The sequence below is a fragment of the Molossus molossus genome, unplaced genomic scaffold, assembly GCF_014108415.1.
Source record: "Molossus molossus isolate mMolMol1 unplaced genomic scaffold, mMolMol1.p scaffold_m16_p_8, whole genome shotgun sequence".
In the NCBI taxonomy this organism is placed as follows: domain Eukaryota; kingdom Metazoa; phylum Chordata; class Mammalia; order Chiroptera; family Molossidae; genus Molossus; species Molossus molossus.
This window is the reverse complement of record NW_023425402.1, coordinates 84,259,983-84,281,052: the sequence shown is the minus strand read 5'-3', so window position 1 is coordinate 84,281,052 and position 21,070 is coordinate 84,259,983. Positions and strand designations below refer to the sequence as shown.

The following is a 21,070-nucleotide window of genomic DNA, read 5'->3' as shown; positions in this document are numbered from 1 at the left end:
TGATTTCAATGTTGTTTGATTTTTTTTAAATGCATTAACATTCCCTAGAAACATTTTAGTTAAGTAAGGGGAGAAAGAACCTGAAAATGTGCCTAGTAAAAGATGATAGATAACCAACTAGTAAAAGATGATAGATAACCCACAACCAAACAGAAATTGAGTTCTAGCTCTAAAACTGGGCCAAGATGTAAAAGCAGTCAGTCTTCAGGTAGTATACTTTCATAAGGCATTTTGATTCCTACCTCACTGCTTAGCAGTTTTATTTATTTATTTTATTTTAATCCTCACCTGACGATATGTTTCCATTTTATTTTCAGACAGAGAGGAGAGATAGAAAGAGAAAGAAACATCAATGTGAGACAGACACATCGACGGGTTGCCTCCCGCATGACCCCAACCAGGGCTGGGGATCAAACTGCAACCAAGGTACGTGCCCTTGACCAGAATCAAACCCGAGACTCTTTGGTCTAAGTGCCGATGCTCTAACCACTGAGCAAACCTGCCAGGGCAATCAGTTTTATTTAGATATTGCAGTTTGCTTTCTCAGACAGGTTTTTTATTTTTAATTTTTTTAGATTTTTTTTTTTTATCCTCACCCGAGAACATTTTTTCATTTTTTTGTTCAGATAGAATGGGAAAGAGAGAAACATCGACATGAAAGGGACACATCGAATGGTTGCCACCCACACGACTCAACCAGGGCCGGGGACAAACTGCAACCAAGATACATACCCTTAGTGGGAACCGAACCCAGGTCTCTCTGGACAGCAGGCCAACGCTCTAACTGCTGAACAAAACCGGCCAGGGCATCAGACAGGTTTTTTTAGTGTGGGCTAATTGGCTGACCTGTTTTCCTGTTATTCATACCACATTAATTTTTCAGATTTTTAATAGACTGTTATCAAGTCTGTCATATATTAAGGTCTTATGACAATGACTAACTTTTAAAGAAACGTTGTTGCAATTATCACTACCATAAACAGGACTAAGCTGCTGCCTCTCCCAGCAAAGATTTCAGAATCCTCTTTTCTACTTGGTCACTCCTCTTAGCTTCTGAAAGTCTCCTCTGTTATGGTGAACAAATGCTTAGAAAGGACCTTGACATACCATCTGGCAATACTTTTTCAAGTGGCTTTGCGAAATTGTTTAAATATGACATGTAAATAATATATTTCAAAATTATTTTTAAAATATATTCCATTTAATAAAAATATTCTCTGTATGACTCAACTAAAATGCCACTAAGGACTCTTACAAGCTGAGAAAAAAAAAATGGGCTTACAAATAAGTATTTAGTGTACTTTAAATATAATTTAGAACTTTTTAGTAAAAATAGTTTTTTAAAATATAGCACCTCTTTGTTGGTGATTGGAATGGATAGGAAATAGTTCGCTTGATATCCTTTGTGCTTTTTTTTCTTCTTCATTTGATCTTTACTGATCCATTCATTTTCTTCACTTCTCTCCAAATTTATTTGAGGTACATCAGTAACTAGAAGATAAAAGTCAAACAATAATATATCCAATGCATTAAAACAAAGATAATATAGTCAGAAAAGAGAAAACAAGCACTATATAAGTCGCAATCATTCATAATTGTTATTTTTTAATCTAAAGCAGGAGATGGCAAACTCTTCCTCAAAGGACCTCATAGTAAGTATTCTAGGCTCTGCATATCTTATGGTCTCAGTCAAAACTACCCAAGTCTGCTGTAGTCAAAACACAAGTGAATAGGTATAGCTGTGTTCCAGTAAAACGTTTATAAAGCAGCTGCCAGTGAGCCTCATTGTACTAACCTCTGAGCTAACGCATGACGAGCAACCATTCTCACCCCATGCCACAATTTTCATGACACTAGGAAACATTATTTTTTTATCCATCTGTGTGTGTGTATATATATATTTGTGACTCCTACAATATAACCACTTGCAGCAGTGCCACGCAAAGTTTGGTTTGTGGCCATTGTCACAATATGAGCTCTTTGTTGTAAAAATTAAGAGACTGCTTTAGAAACTTTCATAGCACTTAGGCAAAGTAATTTTGTCTACTGAATTTTGGTTTCTTTTGTTTTGTCTGTTTTTGTTGTTGCTGTTGTTACTCCTCACCCAAGGATATTTTTCCATTGATTTTTAGATAGAGCAGAAGGGAGGGAGGGAAAGAGAGAGAAATATTGATGTGAGAGAGACACACGGATTGGATGCCTCCCACATGACCCCCACTGGGGCCAGGTATTGAACCTGCAACCTAGATACGTGTCCTTGACCAGGAATTGAACCCAAGACCCTTTGTTCCTTGGGCCCACACTCTAACCATGAAGCCAAATCAGGTAGGGCTATTCTGTTGGTTATTTTCAAAACGTTTTTCTAATAATTCATTTTTATTGTCTTTTACAAAAGCATCAGCTGGCAACTAATAGGAAATTTTTAAAAACAAAACTGGTCCTTGGCCAGTGATAATTTGAGAAGCACTTAGCATACTTTTTACTTTTTAAAATCATCTTCAAAAGATTCATTTACAACACCCAACAATTCTAATTACGAAGCTCTGCCCCAGAAATAATCACCAAATCAGTGTGAAATTGTCTCCTTTTTCATAGGTTCTATCAGGGGCTTCTATATGCATGCAAAACTACCATTAATTGAGTTTTCAGGCTGTGTCTTCCTGAACAGTAGGCTACAGTTCAAAATGGAGTGCCTCATAAATAGAGACTTTGTAAAAATACTAATAAAGTTATATTTTCTAAGGTATGATTTTGGAAAGGAGTGGGAGGGAAGAACCACCTTACTTTGCATTTAATTCCATAGGCTGGTTTCATCTTTGGATCAATTCTGATCGACCGCAGTGATCACCTCTCCCTGATGCCTTGAGAAGGCCTGTGGCAAAGTCTGAGCTGAACCAATAGCATAATGTCCATGTGGCTAAGCAACCTTGGCCTTACCAAGCCTCTTACTTCACATATGATGAAACACAAAAGCAGAAACATTTTTACGAATTGACCAATATCACAGAGTTGAGTCTAGTTAGACCTCAACTATGCTAGTATACTTTCTACTGGATCAAACTACTTCTCTGTTGTGGTTCTGCCTAAGTAGTTATTATTATATACAAAACCAAAGAGAAATACTTGTCTTTATTCTGGTGTTCTTTATAATAATAGTAAACAATTTTAAATGAATGTCGCAAATAGTTTTTTAATGTTAACTTCTAAGAAAAATAGTACAGTATGTTTACAATTTTTTTTTTATCCTCACCCGAGGACATTTTTCCATTTTTTGTTCAGACAGAATGGGAGGGAGAGAGAGGAAGAGAGAGAGAGAGAGAGAGAGAGAGAGAGAGAGAGAGAGAGAGACATCGATGTGAAAAGGACACATTGAGTGGCTGCCACCCACACGACCCAACCAGGGCCGAGGACAAACTGCAACCGAGGTACATGCCCTTAGCGGGAACCGAACCCGAGTCTCTCTGGACCGCAGGCTGACGCTCTAACCGCTGAGCCAAATTGGCCAGGGTTGTTTACAATTTTTAAACTAAGGGTTTGTAGAAAGAGACATCCTTTCTCTCTGGGACTGACATATATTCGTGAGATCTAGAAGACAAGGGTAAATAAAAGCAAGGTGACCTGGGTAATAAGTCTGATTGTATCACTGTGAATTAAGGCAAAATTACTTGGCGTGCTTGCATATCAATTTCACTACTACATTGATTCATGTGGTTAAAATGATATATTCACAAACAGAGAACATATTGGAAATATAAATTACAATTTGTTTCTTTCACATATGAGCTTGCTAGAACTTTAACATTCTATTGCTAAGAAACAGTTTGCAACATTCTCATCTGTATAGTGAGCATATCTAAATTGCCTCATATGATGCCACTGGGTTTTATTTCCCATGCAATTTTTTTAAATATGGAAAATCAATGTGTTCACGAGCTACCTATAATTTTAGATATCTAAGAAAAGGCCCCATATCTGATTGGACTAACACAAACTAAATATATTAATTTTAAGCAGAAGCCACAATATAGGGTAATGAAGGACCACATATATTTTTAATCCACTTCTATATATATTTCTAGCCAACTGCATCTGCTCTTAGTAAACTGGTACTCTGAAAATGGAAACCGATCTTAATATAGTTGGGAACCAGAGTGTCTGGGTGGGAACCCCAGCTCCTCCACTCATCTGTGTGATCTTAGATAAATCACACGAACTTTCTTTACCTCAGCTGCCTACCCTATAATTTGAGGATAATAATAATAGGGCCATTTTGAGGATTAAGTGAGTGATACATGAAAGCTCTTAAACTACTTCCTTGTGCAAAATAAGCATTATTAGTTATTATAATTATTAGATATTCTCCAGAACTAAACATAATTAGAGAGATAAATCTGTATCTGCTAAGATCATTTAAGAGATTCCAAAAAAAGATTGAAATGATTTATAAACTATCCATTGTTTTTCATCATCCAGAACACTTGGAAAATGAAAAGTGGCCTTGAACAGTTTTTTAAAAATTAAATATAGCCCTAGCCAGTTTGGCTCAGCGGTTAATGTCGATCTGTGGACCAAAGTGTCGTGGATGGAATTCCTGGTCAAAGACACATACCTCAGCTGCAGTTCGATCCCAGCCCCAGTGGGGGTCATGCAGGAGGCAGCCAATCAATGTGTCTCTTTCATATCGATGTTTCTCTCTCTCCCTCCCTCCCAGTCTGTCTAAAAAAAAAAGAACAAAAAAAAAAAATCAATAGGAAAATATCCTCCAGTGAGGATTAAAATTAATTACATATAATATTGAAAAAAATTTCAAAAGTAAAACACCCATATTTTTATTTAAAAAAAAATTTTTTTTCCTTTATTGATTTTTAGAGAGAGAGGAAGTGAGGAGAGAGAGATAGAAATATCGATGAGAGAGAACATCGATTGGTTGCCTCCTGTATGCCCCACCCTGGGGATAGGGCCCACAACCTGGGCATGTGCCCTGACTGGGAATCAAACTGGCGACCTCTTGGTGCCTGGGTCGATGTTCAACTTCTGAGCTACCCTAGCTGGACAAAAAGACCCATTTTTAAAGTAAAATTCCAATCCAGTTCTAAATAAGTTCCCAATATCCTTCCCCTTATATCTCATTGTCCAAATCGGGACACAGGGCAATGCAAAGCAGCACAGGAAGCTAGGACAGTGAGACTAGCAGCTATCAACCTGTGCCTAAGTGGAAAAGTAATCTACAAAGGGGGAAGGGAGGGCTGCCGGCAAGCCAAGAGCATGACTGTTTCAGTCCTGTAGAGGCAGCACTAGATTAGAAAAGGGCGCCAAGCCCAAAACTAGTCTTCAACAAGCAGCTCTCCATCAAGTTACTTCATTTCTTTATCTGAGAACTTAAAAGTCTGGCCAATCCTTGGAGACATAGTTGATTCTAGGTCTGGAGCGCAAAATGTACCAGAGGAGCTTGGAAATCAAAGACTCCTGGGACCATGTCAGAAAGTCTCTACTCTAGAGCCAATTAAAGAGTCCCCCACATTGGCCAAAGATGAAATAATTTGAACATCAAACAGAATAATATCTTCAGTGATGTGAAGTACATCAAATAAGTTTAAACCCATCAGTTCAAGAAAATAAACCAAAGAAAAATTAAAACCAAAAACTCACAGGTCACCTTTGGAGGAGTCTAAAGAACTGTTTGCTATTCTAAAAATCTGATGATAAAGGGGGAAAATAAATCACACATTTATCCTGTTTTTCCTTATGACCAAATAGTCATAGAGGCAATCAAACAGTTAAATAAGGTAAAGTCCTTCTTTATAGAAATTTTCAGCTAATAAATGCAAAAGGATAGAGTTAAAATGTCACCATTTTGAAATATTTAATAGAGTAATGGATCAACCCAAAGTTCACCAATGAATAATCCATTAGATAGAAAGCTGATAGGAACTTTCATAATGGATACATCAGGTGATAAGGTGGAAAGAAAGCCAATGATCAATCTTAACATCACAACCAAATACTAGGTGCCTCCTGATGTCACACAATAAGAACTTCAAAACACTTTTGCACCATTGTTGTCAATATTCCAAAACTTAATCAAGCCTCCTAATATAACTACCAGTTTACTGGAAATGTAAAGGACAGAGAAAGATGTTAAATGACCATAATAGGGTACTTCTACACAACCTGACTTCTTCAACAATTAACACACACACAATATCTATAACTAAAAAGAGATGACAGGATGTATCAATCAAATATAATGCATAGACTTTGGTTCCTAATTCAAACCAGTTTTTAAAATATTATGACACAAGGGAAGAGATGAACAAACCTTAGAGGGAGGAGGGCAGGAAGAGATAAACCAAAGAACTTCTCTGCATATATGCACAACCAATGGACACAGACAATAGTGTGGGGAAGGTAGGAGAGGGGCTAGAGTGGGAAGAAAGGGGTCAATGAGGGAAAAAGCAGGGGGACATCTGTAACACATTCAACAATAAAAATAATATTCTCATAAAATGTTGCTCAGGGGGCACATTTTTAAATATATTTAATTTAGCAAATACATTTAGGCAAAAAACGTTGATGAGAGTAAATTAATAAAAATTTACAGAAGCTAGTTCTCTACCATACAATATTCTATGAACTTTCCATATAGTAATGAGTTTAATCCTCCCAACAATCCAATGAGATAATAATTATGCCAAATTTATAATGAAATTGAGCCTAGACACTTGTTCAAAGTGCACAATAAGAAAGTGTAAAAGCAAATTTTGAACCTTAACAGTCTAACTGCACTGCTCTTACTTTTTTTAAAAATTGTTTTAAATTTTATTTTTGTCACAGATGTTTCCCCTTTTTTACCCCATTGACACCCTCCTCCCCATCCCCACCTCACCCCATCCCCGGCTTTGTTGTCCATGTCCGTTGGTTATGCATACATGCATATAAGTTCTGTGGTTTATCTCCCCCCCCCCCTTCAAAGGGTTGTCAGTCTGTGCCCTACTTCCACGTCTCTGGGTCTACCCTATTCCTCAGACTGTTCTGTTCATTATATTTCGCAAATAAGTGAGATCATGTGGTTTTTGTCTTTTTCTGCTTGGCTTGTTTCACTTAGGATAATACTTTCCAGGTCTCTCCATGCCGTCTCAAAGGATAAGAGATCTTTCTTACAGCTTAATAGTACTCCATTGTGTACATGTACCACTGCTTTTTTATCCATTCGTCTAATGATGGACACTTGGGCTGTTTCCAGATCTTAGCTATTGTAAATAGTGCTGCTATGAACATGGGGGTACATATATTCTTTCTGATTGGTGTTTCAGGCTTTTTAGGGTATATTCCTAAAGTGGGATCAATGAGTCAAATGAAGTTCAATTTTTAATTTTTTGAGGTAACACCATAGTGTTTTCCATAGTGGCTGCACCAGTCTGCATTCCCACCAGCAGTGTACTAGAGTCCCCTTTTCTCCACACCCTCGCCAACACTTGTTTGACGATTTGTTGACAGCAGCCATTCTGACAGGTGTGAGGTGATACCTCATTATTGTTTTAATTTGCATCTCTCTGATGATTAGTGATGTTGAGCATTTCTTCATATGTCTCTTGGCCATTTGTATGTAATGTCTGAAGAGGTGTCTATTCAGCTCCTCTGCCCAATTTTTAATTGGGTTCGTTGTCTTCCTTTTGTTGAGTTATATGAGTACTCTATATATTTTGGAAATTAACCCCTTATCTGATGTATCATTGGCAGTGATGCTCTCCCATTCAGTGAGTTGCCTTTGCATTTGGATGGTTGTATCTTTTGCGTGCAGAAGCTTTTTCATTTGATGTAGTCCCATGTGTTCATTTTTTCCTGTTTCTGTTGCCTTAGGTGATGTATCAGTGAAAATTCTGCTGTATATGATGTCCGAAATTTTGCTGCCTACATTTTCTTCGAGGATTTTTATAGAGTCATGGGTCACATTTAAGTCTTTCGTCCATTTTGAGTTTATTTTTGTGTATGGTGTAAGTTGATGGTCTAGTTTCTTTTCTTTTTCTTTTTTTTTCTTTTTTTTTTGCATGTAGCTGTCCAATTTTCCCATCACTATTTATTAAGGAGGCTGTCTTTACTCCATTGTATGCTCTTGCCTCCTTTGTCAAATATTAATTGAGCATAATGTCTTGGGTCCATTTCTGGGTTCTCTGTTCTGTTCCACTGGTCTATATGCCTGTTCTTGTGCCAGTACCAGGCTGTTTTGATTACAGTAGCTTTGTATTATAACCTGATATCTGGTATTGTGATCCCACCTACTTTGTCCGTCTTTTTCAAGATTGCTGTGGCTATTTGTGGTCTTTTTTGGTTCCATATGAACTTCAAAAGAACTAGTTTGTTCTAGCTCTGTGAAATATCATGTTGGTATTTTGATGGGGATTGCACTGAATCTATAGATTGCTTTGGGTAATATGGACATTTTAATGATGTTAATTCTTCCGATCCATGAACAAGGTATGTTCTTCCACTTTTTTATATCTTCCTCTATTTCTTTTTCCAATGTCCAGTAGTTTTCTGGAAATAGGTCCTTTACTTCTTTGGTTAAGTTTATTCCTAGGTATCTTAATATTTTTTGCCATGATGGTAAATGGGATTGTTTTTTTCAGTGTCTCTTTCTGTGAGTTCATCATTGGTGTATAAGCATGCTGTCAATTTCTTGACGTTAATTTTGTATCCTGCTATTTGCCAAATTCATTTATTAAGTCTAGTAGATTTTTGATGGAGTCTTTAGGGCTTTCTATGTATAGTATCATGTCATCTGCAAATAATGACAGTTTTACTTCTTCTTTTCCAATTTGGATCCCTTTTATTTTTTCTTCTGTTTGCTGTGGCTAAACTTCCAGTACTATGTTAAATAAGAGTGGTGAAAGTGGGCATCCCTGTCTTGTTCCTGTTCTTACGAGAAATGCTTTTAGTTTCTGCCCATTGAGTATGACGTTGGCTATAGGTCTTTCATATATGGCCTTTATTATGTCTAGATATGATCCCTCTATTCCCACATTGCTGAGTGTTTTTATCAGAAATGGATACTGGATTTTTGTCGAAAGCTTTTTCAGCATCTATTGATATGATCATGTGGTTTTTATTCTTCATTTTGTTTATGTGGTGTGTCACATTTATTGATTTGCGAATATTGTACCAGCCTTGCATCCCTGAGATGAATCCCACTTGGTCATGGTGAATAATTTTTTTGATGTATTGCTGGATCTGATTTGCTAGTGTTTTGTTCAGGATTTTGGCATCTATGTTCATCAGGGATATTGGCCTGTACAGTAGTTTTCTTTCTTTGTAGTGTCTTTTTCTGGTTTTGGAGTTAGAATTATGCTGGCCTCATAAAACGAGTTTGGAAGTCTTCCTTCTTCTTGAATTTTTAGAAATAGTTTCAGGAGAATGGGTGTTAGTTCTTTTTTGAATGTTTGGTAAAACTCTCCCATGAAGCCATCCAGGCCTGGGCTTTTGTTTGCTGGGAGAGTCTTGATTACCTCTTCAATTTCCTTAGTTGTTATTGGTCTGTTCAAGTTTTCTCTCTCTTCCTGGTTTAGTTTAGGGAGACTATGTGTTTCTAGAAATTTGTCCATTTTGCTTAGATTGTCAAATCTGTTGCCATATAATTGTTCATAGTAGTTGTTAATGATCTTTTGTATTTCTGTGGTGTCAGTTGTTACTTCTCCTCTTTCATTCCTGATTTTGTATATTTTGGTTCTCTCTCTCTTTGTTTCTTGGTGAGTCTAGCTAAGCGTCCATCAATCTTGTTTATCTTTTCAAAAAACCAGCTCTTTGTTTCATTGATCCTTTGTTTTTGTTTGTTTGTTTGTTTGTTTGTTTGTTTTTTGGTCTCCATGTCATTTATTTCTGCTCTGATTTTTACTATTTCCTTCCTTCAACTTGCTCTGGGGTTTTCTTTTTGTTTGCTTTCTAGTTCATTAAGTTGTGAGGTTAGTTTATTGGAAATTCTTCTTGTTTCTTGAGGTAGGCCTGTAGTGCTATGAACTTCCCTCTCAGAACTGCTTTCACTGCATCCCATAGATTTTATGTTGTTGTGTGTCCATTTTCATTGGTTTCCAGGAAGTTTTTAATTTCTTCCTCGATCTCCTTGGTAACCCATTCATTGTTTAATAACATGCTATTTAGCCTCCGTGTGTTCAAATGTCTTTGCATGTTATTGTTGCAATTGATTTCTAGTTTCATGCCATTGTGAATAGAGAAGATGCCTGATAAGATTTCAATCTTCTTGAACTTGTAGACATTTAGTTTGTGTCCTAACATGTGGTCTATCTTTGAGAATGTCCCATGTGCACTTGAGAAGAATGTGAATTCTCTAGTTTTGGGATGTAATTCTCTGTAGATATCTATTAAATCCATTTGGTCTACTGCTTCATTTAGAGTCTCTGTTTCCTTGCTAATTTTTTGTCTAGAGGATCTATCCAGTGGTGTCAACAGGATGTTGAAGTCCCCTGCTATGATTGTATTGCTGTCAATTTCTCCTTTGAAGTCCTCCAGAAGATTTTTAATATATTTTGGTGCTCCTATATTGGGTGCATATATGTTTATCAAGGTTATATCTTCCTGTTGGATAGATCCTTTCAATATCATATAGTGGCCTTCTTTATCTGTAATTATGGCCTTCCTTTTGAAATCTATTTTATCAGATATGAATATTGTTACCCCAGCTTTTTTTTTCTTTCCATGTGCTTGGAAGATTTTTTTCCATCCCTTCACTTTCAAGATATGTGAGTCTTTTGTTGTGAGGTGGGTCTCTTGTAAACAACATATAGATGAGTCATGCTTTCTTATCCAATCAGCTACTCTGTGTCTTTTTATGGGAGCATTCAGTTCATTTACATTTAAGGTGATTATTGATATGTACTTATTTATTGCCATTTTTGTTTAGTGTGGTTCTATTTTTCTTCCTGTTTCTTCTACTAATTACAGCAGTCCTTTCAACATTTCTTGCAGTGCTGGTTTGGTGCTAATGTATTCCCTTAGCCTTTTTTTGGTCTGGAAAGCTCTTTATTTGACCTTCTATTTTGAATGACAGTCTTGCTGAGTAGAGTAGTCTTGGATTCATATCTTTGTTTTTCATGACCTTGATTACTTCGTGCTATTTCCTTCTGGCCCATAGTGTTCCTGTTGAGAAGTCAGCTGAGAGCCTTATAGAGATTCCTTTGTAGGTAACCTGTTGTTTATCTCTTGCTGCCTTTAGGATTCTCTCTTTGTCTTTAATTTTTGGCATTTTGATTACTATGTGTCTTAGTGTGGGCCTGTTTGGGTTCTTCTTACTTGGGGCTCTCTATGATTCTTGAACTTGAATGCCTTCTTCCTTCACCAAATTAGGGAAGTTTTCTGTCACTATTTCTTCAAATATATTCTCTAACCCTGCTCATTTTCTTCTTCAGGGACTCCTATGATGCAAACATTATTACATTTTCAGTTGTCCCACAGTTCTCTTAAGCTGTCTTTCTGGTTTTTTAATTGTTTTTTTTTCCTTTTGGTTTTCTGATAAGTTGATTTTTTTCTACCCTGTCTTCTAATTCACTGATCCAGTCCTCAGCTTCCTCTACTGTGCTGTTTAGACCTTCCAACATGTTCTTTATTTCTAATATGTCTTTCTTCATTCCTTCTTGGTGGTTTTTAATTTCCAGTTGGTTGATTTTCAACATTTCTATGTCTTTACTCATGGTGTTGATGTCCTTACTCATGCTGTTGAGCTTCCTCAAGATCATGGCTCTGAATTGTAGCTCTGTTAACTTGCTTAACTGCTCCTCATTTATCTCATGTTCAGTAGAGGTCTCTTGTTCTTTCATTTGGCATTTGTTTCTGTGTTTCACATTTTGGCTATCACAGTGGGCTTTGGAGCCTGCCAAATTTTCCCTGTGGGTGTTAGAATTCACTATTTGTGGCACCCTCTCCTGGGTTTGGATGAGCGAGGGAGGACCCTTGTTAAACACCACTGTCAAGTCTTGCTTTCCTGGGCAGAGTTGCAAGCCCAGGAATGGTTCCATTATCCTCTAGCTTTTTGCCTGGAGGCTATTAGTCACACTTACTTGAAGAGCCTAGTGTTAGTTGAATGAAAAAATCCCTCCGGTGCTCAGCGTAAGGGTATTTCCCGTGGGTGGGGCAGAAGCTGGTTGTTCATGAGCCTCAATTTGCATTTCAATGGCCCACCAGGTGGGGTTGAATCTCCGAGGGAGGGGCCACCACCTCTCCCCAGAGCCCTGGGAAGGAGTAAGATGGCCACCATCATGCGTGGCCACAACTTATCAAAAGCTCTGAGCGCCCTCCAAATCCTGAGTGTCCCCACACAGTTCCAGTCCAGTCTGCCCTCCCTCTGCCAGAGCCCAAAGTGAGTGGCAGTAGCTATTTTAGCATCTGTCCTGGCTCTGCGCTGTGGAGCCGCTTGTGAGTGTAAACCTGAGGGCACTATTCACAGCTAAGGGTGCTGCTCACAGCTAAGACCACTGCTGTCCGTGGGCTCCCAGCCCACCTCTCGCGCCTCCGCAATCCTACCAGGATCGAGTCAGTGTCCCTGGTTATATGGTCCTCACAAGCTGCTTTTCTGTTGCTTTTTCCTGATGATTTGTCTTTCTTTTAGTTGTAATTCTAGTTTGGTCCTGGGAGATGGTCTGTGTAGTTTCCATTCACTCTGCTGCCATTTTGGAATCCCTGCTCTCACTTTTAACCACCAGTTTAACACTATTAGTAATACCTTAAGGACAATATCAAAGAGGAATGAGTTTATGCAGCTCTCCATTGATAAATCAACGAAGCTTATGTCTTTAAAAGCTAGTTTTTAGCCACAATTAAAATGCTTAATTGTATTATTTCATAAAAAAGAATCAAGAACATTTATAAAATTTGAAGATTAAAGAAAGGAACAAAAATTTGCTCAGAAACCTACTATCTTAACACAACCTCTACAAATTTTGACGACAGATCACACAAAGTATTTACACAATTATAAAGAGTACATACATTTTCCCCCTCCTTTTTCACTTTGCATTTTATATAGGAAGTGTTGCCTGTAATACACTTTTGTCATTGTTGTTAATCCTCACCCGAGGATATTTTTCCATTGATTTCTATTTTATTTATTTTTTAATAAACTTTTATTTAAGTATTTTTTTACTGGTTTTTAGAGAGAGAGGAAGGGAGAGGGAGACAGAAAGATCCATGAGAGAAAAACATTCATAGACTGCCTTCTGCACAGATGGAGCCCATAACCTGGGCATATACCCTGACTGGGAATCAAACCTGTGACCTCTTAATCCATGGGATGCTGCTCAACCAACTGAGCCACACTGGCTGGGCTCCACTGATTTTTACAGAGTGGAAGGGAGGGAGAGAGAGAGAAACATTGATGTGAGAGACACACATTGATTGGCTGCCTCCCACACAACCCTGATCAGGCCAGGGTCCTGCAACCCAGGTACGTGCCCTTGACTGGGAATAGAACCCTTGGGCCAATGCTGTAAATGCTGAGCCAAACTGGCAAGGGCTCCTGTAGCATACTTTTTAGAAATATTATTTTCGTAATATATAATTGCATAATATATAGTTTAAGGCACTAGTATAGCTTATTCAATCATTTCATAATCTTGGACATTTGTGTTTTTTTCCCAATATTTTTAGTATTTATAAGATACTATGACCCACATTTTTATGAATAAACGTTTTTTTCATAAGTAAGACTATGTTGGGAATTTCATGAGGGGCTCTATCCCATGTGTGAACATCACTAGAACTCTGTTCTAAAACAACTACAAAAATACATTATCAGAAGAAATGTAGATATGACATTAAAATCATTGAGTACTATTTTTTTGAGCCCTGGCCAGGTGCCTCAATCATTTGGAGCATCATCCCATACACCAAAAGGTTGTGAGTTTGATTTGCGTGTGGAAGGCAGCTGTCTCTATTATCTCTCTCTTTTTCTCTCTTCCTCCCTCTCTAAAATTATGAAAACGTATCCTCTGTTGAGAATTTTTTTACACAAATCATTAAGCCCAGCCAGTGTGGCTCAGTGGATTGAGCGTCGTCCCATGGACTGAGAGGTCCTGGTTCCATGGTCAGTTAGGACACATGCCCAGGTTGTGGGCTCGATCTCCAATAGGGGGCATGCAGAAGACAGCCAATCAATGTATCTGTCTCACTTCGACATTTCTTTCTCTCTCCCTTCTTCTATAAAAAAATCAATAAAAACATATTTAAAATTTTTTTAAATCATTGACTGCTATTTTTTAAAGATATTGCAAATCTGGTAGCTTATAATCATACTTTAATGTGCATCCTTAGGTACTTATGAAGTTGAATAACTCTCCATATCTTTGTCTACTAACTGAATTATATCTTCTACAACCTTTGCTCAGCACCAGTCATAGTACCTAGCACATTGCAGGCATTTGATAATTGTGTGTTGAATTAATTAATGTATCTACTAGGCTTTTCTATTTTTTATTTGTTTTTCTGTTTGTTTGTGGGGGTTTTTTGTTTTGTTTTTTAGAGAAAAAAAGTATCAACCCTTTGTATTATTTGGGACAGATATTTGCCTTAAGCCTTTCATAATAAAATGTGGACTATGCTTCCCCAATCAATTATAGAAAGGAAACAGAACATAATCTATCCTTTTTAAAAACTGATTCAGGATAATCACTTACTACAACAGAGAGAGAGATTCAATGTTTATTTGATATAGCATTTTTCTATAAAAATTTTTTTCAGGTGAAGGTAAGTTTCAATTGATATTTTAAAATACTTAAGAGTTGTTTTAAAATACAACTTAACAGTATTAGATAATAAGTAATAAAATGATAATTTCCCACATCTCTGAAATCTCTAACTACAAGGTTAGAATTCTGTGTGAGGTAAAATAAGGATTATAATAATTTCACTATGAGAACTGAATTCCACATTTAGGAAAGACATGTTGCTTAAAAAAAAAAAAAAAACAACTACTCACTCCAATATTTTATTTTGAATCTTGATTTAACATGGCTTGATAGTTATAGGCTGTGATTCTCTTAAGAGAATAGAGTCAAATAAACTAAAGGTTTCCATAAATGTATACTTTGTGAGAAGCACACTAAGCTATTCCTGTCAGCAGTAGAATGACTCTCTCCTGCACACTCCCATTCAACTTCCAGAGGCAGGACTAACAGCAACCCCACGTTCTGGGTGGTTTACTGGGTCTCTAACCTATGGACCAATGACACTTCCCCTGTAAAGAGAAGAGACCCCTCCAGGTTTAGGCCAATAGCTCACTAAGGCTGCATTTTCTCCCAGAACGTGTCCAACCTGTAAAAGCCAGAGGTGCGGCTCAGATGGTGTGGCTTCCTCCAGATTACAAAAAGATTTTCTTCTCTATATACATTTGAATATTTTATTTCTAATATATATTTATATTCTAATAAATATACATTTTACATTTAATTCTAACATAATATTCTAATACATTTTATATTCGAACATATAATTCAAGTAAAATAGTCTCTTCTCAGAAACAAAACAAAAAAAATGTCAAAAGTCACTTCAGCCTGTCAGACTGCCCGACACCTGATTCTGCACCCACACTGGGGGTAACACAGCAGGCAACCCAGACACTGAGCCAAGCATGTGGGGAGGACTTTTCTTACTGGCAAGGATTTCCCTTCCCACGGTGTCTTTCTTGTCAGCATTACTTTCCCCATTGCTCTGCCAGGGCTTCAATCAGCAAGAATGTCTTGGCGTTAACTCACAATTTCCACCCACCAAAGGAAACTGAAAGAACCAAAAGCAACAAGCAGCTACTTGAGAATTTTAAGGTTGTTGTCGACCACGGAGCCGTTCCTCTGACGACATTTGGTGTCACTAAATGTAAGAGAAAGCCCCAGGTCCCTTCAAGCTACCAGCTAACAGTCCTGTGTTCTGGGCACGAGCACTATCACTATATCTATCTTAAAGTTTAAGGGTTGACAACAAAAATCCCCTTTTTTGTGTTATTTCTATAAAAATCTCTCTTCACAAAAACTAGTTAGTAGTTTCTGATTTGCAAAGAATTTTATTTGTTCCTTAGTGTTTTAGTAAATGTTATTATAAAAATGAGAGAACAAGTTGTCCCCAAATAACTAAGGGATATGTCTCAAAGTTTTCATAAGTAGCATCTGTACATATTTTACCTTTGTAATTGCCTTCTTCCACACATTCTCTTTTGATCTGCACAGCAACACCGTGTGAGGTAAACAGGAGGAAAGTACCCACATTTCACAGCTGAAGAAGCCCAGCTCACATCGTTGAAGGGTCCAAGGTCACACAAGTAGAAAATGAAATAACCAAAACTTGAAACACAAGTTTCTGTTTCTCTCATTATACCACACTGTGTAAGTTGGAGCTTGGAATTTGAAATCGATCTTCCCACAATGGTAATATTACACATGGTGGTTTGGAGTTTAGACTAATCTACAAAGACTTTTCATTCACAAAGTCTGAAATATCAAAAAGTGGTACAGCCCTGGCTGATGTGGCTCAGTAGTTAGAACGCTGGCCTGCAGACCAAAGGGTCGCAGGTTTGATTCCTAGTCAAGGACATGTACCTGGGTCGCGGGTTTGATCCCTGGCCCCAGTTGGGAGACAACCGACGGATGTGTCTTTCTCACATCGATGTTTCTCTCTCTCCCTCTCCCTCCCTTCCATTCTCTCTAAAAATCAGTGAACTAGGAATCCTCGGAGGGGGGTGGGGTTAACACCGCCCCCTCTCAAAAAAAAACTAGTATAATACTCTATGCCTAAAAATGGACTTCGATAGGGTGACCTGAGCAAGCCCCTCTTACATGAATAAGGTCATTTCTTCGGTAAGAAATGCACCATATACTGCAGAGAAGAGATCCCTAATCGGATGAGGGGTCGGCTGATCCTCCCAATGCCCAGCCTCTGAAGCAGCAGCTGTACCTCTCAGAGCAGGAATGGGCTGCAGAACCACTTACACATCCCTTTCCTTCTTCCTGGTCCCAGAGGCCAGTCTCTCACCATGGAGATATAAGAATACAGTAGCTACAGAAATACTAGTTGCTTCCTGGGATTCTGGAGGTATCCGTCTCAGTCCCTAGGAGAAGCATTTTGTTTCATATATGTTAGGTATGCGTAAGGAGTACCAATAGCTGGAACGGTGAACAAGTTTCACCTCTTGTTCCAGCCTAACTTACGAGCACTCTGATGGGAGTGATTCAGAGACTGCAACAGGGATCAGGAGCTTTCTTCTTCTGGTTTAAACCTCACCTGAGGATATTTTTCCATTGATTTTCAGTGGATAGAGTGGGGGAGAGAGAGAGGGAGAGAGAGAGAGAGAGAGAGAGAGAGAGAGAGAGAGAGACATCGATGTGAGAGAGACACATTAATTGGTTGCCTCCCACATGACTTGACCAGGGCCAGGGACCGAACCACAACCGAGGTACATGCCCTTGACCGGAATCCAATGACTCTTTGGTCCACGGGCTGACACTCTAACCACTGAGTCAAACCAGCCAGGGCAGGAGCTTTTTTCTTTATTTTATATTCAAATTAGAGAAAGTAACAAAATCAGAAAAAAAAAAAAAGTGATTGCATTTTTTAGATGTATTCATTTTATTTGCTCAAAAGGTAGAGAATTAAGAGGAAAACATGTCCAGCCAGCCGGTGTGGCTCAGTGGTTGAGCACTGACCCATGCACCAAGAGGTCGCAGTCAAGGCCCAGGCCCAGGTTGTGGGCCTGATCCCCAGTGTGGGGCATGCCGGAGGCGGCCAATCAATGTTCTCTCTCATTGATGTTTCTACCTCTCTCTCCCTCTCTCTGTAAAATCAATAAAGGGGGAAAAAAAAGAGGAAAATATAATTAAATCACTATTATTCTTGCCTCTTATTTCCAAAGGGTATCTTCTCCTATGTAACAGGCACACTGCTTCTTCAAATGAAGATTTCTCTAACAGCCACAAAAAACACAAAAGCAGTTTCTCTACAACCAGCAGTAAAGGAAAAGATGGGAAACCGATGATCTGACTGAGCGAACACCTCTTCCTCCCTCCTTTTCCTCTTGGGCTATGGAATAGGAAAAACTAATAAGATACCAGAGATTCCATACATTCTGAGCATCCTTCTCTCCTTACATCCTCCCAAAATATAAACCAGGTTTCCTGTATTGGAAGACAGTGTGATAGGAAACAACGTAGTGTCGGAGACTGGCTGAGCATCAGAATCACATGGGACGTTTAAAAAATAAAACAAAAAGGTTCCACCGAACACAGAAGTGGAAAAGAGGAATTTGTAATTTCATATCACTCCACAGAAAATTCTGATGATCAGTTAAGTTCAAGACAACATAGAGGATAGAACCCTGGATAGTTCATGTTATCGGTCAGGCCTCCTCTACTGGGAAGCCTTCCAGCGTACCCTTTACCCCCACATCCAGATTATACATCTCCCCATATACATCCTCATCCCATGTATTCCCACAGCATCCTGAAGGACAGTCATCTTATAGAATTAGAGCTGTTTAATATATTGGCTCCCCATAGAAGCTATGAGTTTCTTGATGGTCAGGCATTTTAATATCGTTGTGTTTCAATATTCCCAATATCTAGTGCCAATACCAGGCATTTGTCAGGCATCCAATAACTGTTCATTAAATAAATGACTAATGAATCAGAAATCACAGATTCCATAACTAGTTCTTTTTAATTGTGTGACTTTAGTTACTTAACTTCTCTGAATCTCAATTTCTCTTCTCAAAAATTAAGAGACTGGACTAGATAATTTCTTATGGAGCCTCTAGTTATAGACCCCCAGTTAAGATAAAACTATATCAAACCATAGCAAGGTTCTAACGAAGGCTGCTAACAATGAGTAGCACAGAGTATGCAGTCAATAAATATTTGTGGAATACACTGGTGCTTCTCCTTATTTTCCTATTCAAAAGTAATCTGGATAATAGGCTAATCTCATATTTTCAGTGGGGGTAGCCCCAAATATCATGTACAGTACTGTTTTTACAATGACAGGAACTTCAGATTTAGATAGCTATATAGTTCTAGCAGTATTTTAAGCAAGTAATCATTGGTTCTCTAAAGTCTGTGGACAGAGCCCTCAAGGACTAATCGATCTAATAAATGCATAATTGATTAAAAGTTGAACTATTTTCAACACTAGCCTGTTAAGCTCCATGAGAGCAGGGATAATGTCTGTCTTGTTCACTGGTGACATTCTCAATGCCTAGCAAAGTGCCTAGCTCATATCAAAAGGCTAGTAAACATTTGTTAGATGAATGGGTACTGATAAAATTAGCACTGGTTCCAGAATAACGGAAGGAGGAGGTTATAAACCATGGTATGTCCTGCCCCATTATTCTGTGAAGTTCCTTACAAACTACAGAATGACCTGGCCCCAAATTTTATGAGACATGTCTTAGTATTACCTGTGATAGTTTGACAATAGAATACCAACAGATAACCATTTATTAACAACCCAAACTCAAACACATGACAAGTATTTAAGGTGAATTTATTCAGAAAAAAAATACATCATTAAATTTATTATTCATTGCTTCTAAATACATATTTATTTAATAAAGTACTTACGTCCACAATCATCTTTAGTATCTATAGTAGCAAATGGCATTTCTAGCAGAGAATCCATAGTATTGGCTTCACATTCTTCTGACTTTTCCTTTTTTCTCGACATATTTTCACACTCATTGGAATTTACTTCTTCTTTAACATATCACAAAAAAGAAAAATGTGTTATTTTGATCCAGTGATCCCACTTCTAGGAATATACCCTAAGAAGCCTGAAACACCAATCAGAAAGAATATATGTACCCCCATGTTCATAGCAGCACTATTTACAATAGCTAAGATCTGGAAACAGCCCAAATGTGCATCAGTAGACAAATGGATACAAAAGTTGTGGTATATATACACAATGGAGTACTATGCAGCTGTAAGAAAGAAAGATCTCTTATCCTATGAGACGGACATGGAGGGACCTAGAAAGTATTATCCTAAGCAAAACAAGCCAAACAGAGAAAGACAAGTATCATATGATCTCACTTATTTGTGGAATATAATGAACATAACAGTCTAAGGAATGGGGTAGTCCCAGAGACGTAGAAGTGGGGTACAGACTGACAATCCCCAGAAGAGGGGGTGGTGGGAGAGAGATAAACCATAGAACTTATATGTATGTATGCATGACCAATGGACATGGACAACAAAGCTGGGGACAGGGTGGGGAGGGACGGGGAGGAGGGAATCAGTGGGGGGAAAAGGAGAAACATCTGTAACAAAAATAAATTAATTTAAAAATAAGAAAAATGTATTATTTAATGTAATTAATTTATATCTAAGCTAAGACAACTCAACTAACTGAATTCAATATAACTTAACATGTTAAGAAATGATATCACTTGTATCCAAATATACTGTAAAGCTAGTTATATTAATATTACCTATACCATAGTCTATATTTTTATAGATGCATTTTTATGCTAAACAGCTTTGATAATTTTCTGAAGGACTGTACTCAAATAAGGGTTAGATGAAAACTCAATCAATAATCCTCAAGATCATTTATAGCTATATTTTCTTAATTCTAAACCTGTATTTTTTTCATACCTTTTGAAACAAACCAAAAAGGTTCTGTCAGTCTTTTCATGTTTATTTTTTAACAATATCACTATGTAGTCTCATTTGCACAAGCTCTGGCCTTTATTTTTTGCTTCGATAAAGACTTTTAAATCTTTTCTCTCCGTTATTATATTAACATTGGAAATTCAGTCAAAAATATATATATGAGGCTTTAAATATGCTTTTCTGAAAATTCAATGATTTAAAAGCAAAAGATCTTGATCTGGCTGGTGCTCAGTTGGTTACAGAGTCATCCCGATATACCAAGGTTGCAGGTTCAATCCCATCAGGGCACATACAAGACATTTTTTTTTTTTTAATCCTCACCCAAGGATATTTTTCCATTGATTTTTAGAATGGAAGAACGGAAGAGAGAGAGAGAAAGAAACGTCGATGTGAGAGAGACACATCAACTGGCTGCCTCC

At 37.8% G+C, this 21,070-nt stretch overlaps 1 protein-coding gene across 12 annotated transcripts in view; it reads right to left on the bottom strand.

Moving 5' to 3' along the window:
* Positions 1-21,070, bottom strand: part of AKAP7 (A-kinase anchoring protein 7) — a 117,218-nt gene that overhangs the window by 92,386 nt on the left and 3,762 nt on the right. For 6 of the 12 annotated variants that reach the window (XM_036249290.1, XM_036249292.1, XM_036249295.1 and 3 more), the window contains exons 2-3: positions 19,599-19,727; positions 1,355-1,491 (exon numbers count right to left, since the gene is read on the bottom strand). In XM_036249290.1, the coding sequence (XP_036105183.1) occupies positions 1,355-1,491; positions 19,599-19,727 (266 nt within the window). Of the gene's footprint in view, positions 1-1,354; positions 1,492-4,609; positions 4,638-16,941; positions 17,096-17,195; positions 17,269-19,598; positions 19,731-21,070 lie in introns of those variants that run through there. The other 6 variants (XM_036249291.1, XM_036249289.1, XM_036249298.1 and 3 more) reach the window with 5 other exon arrangements.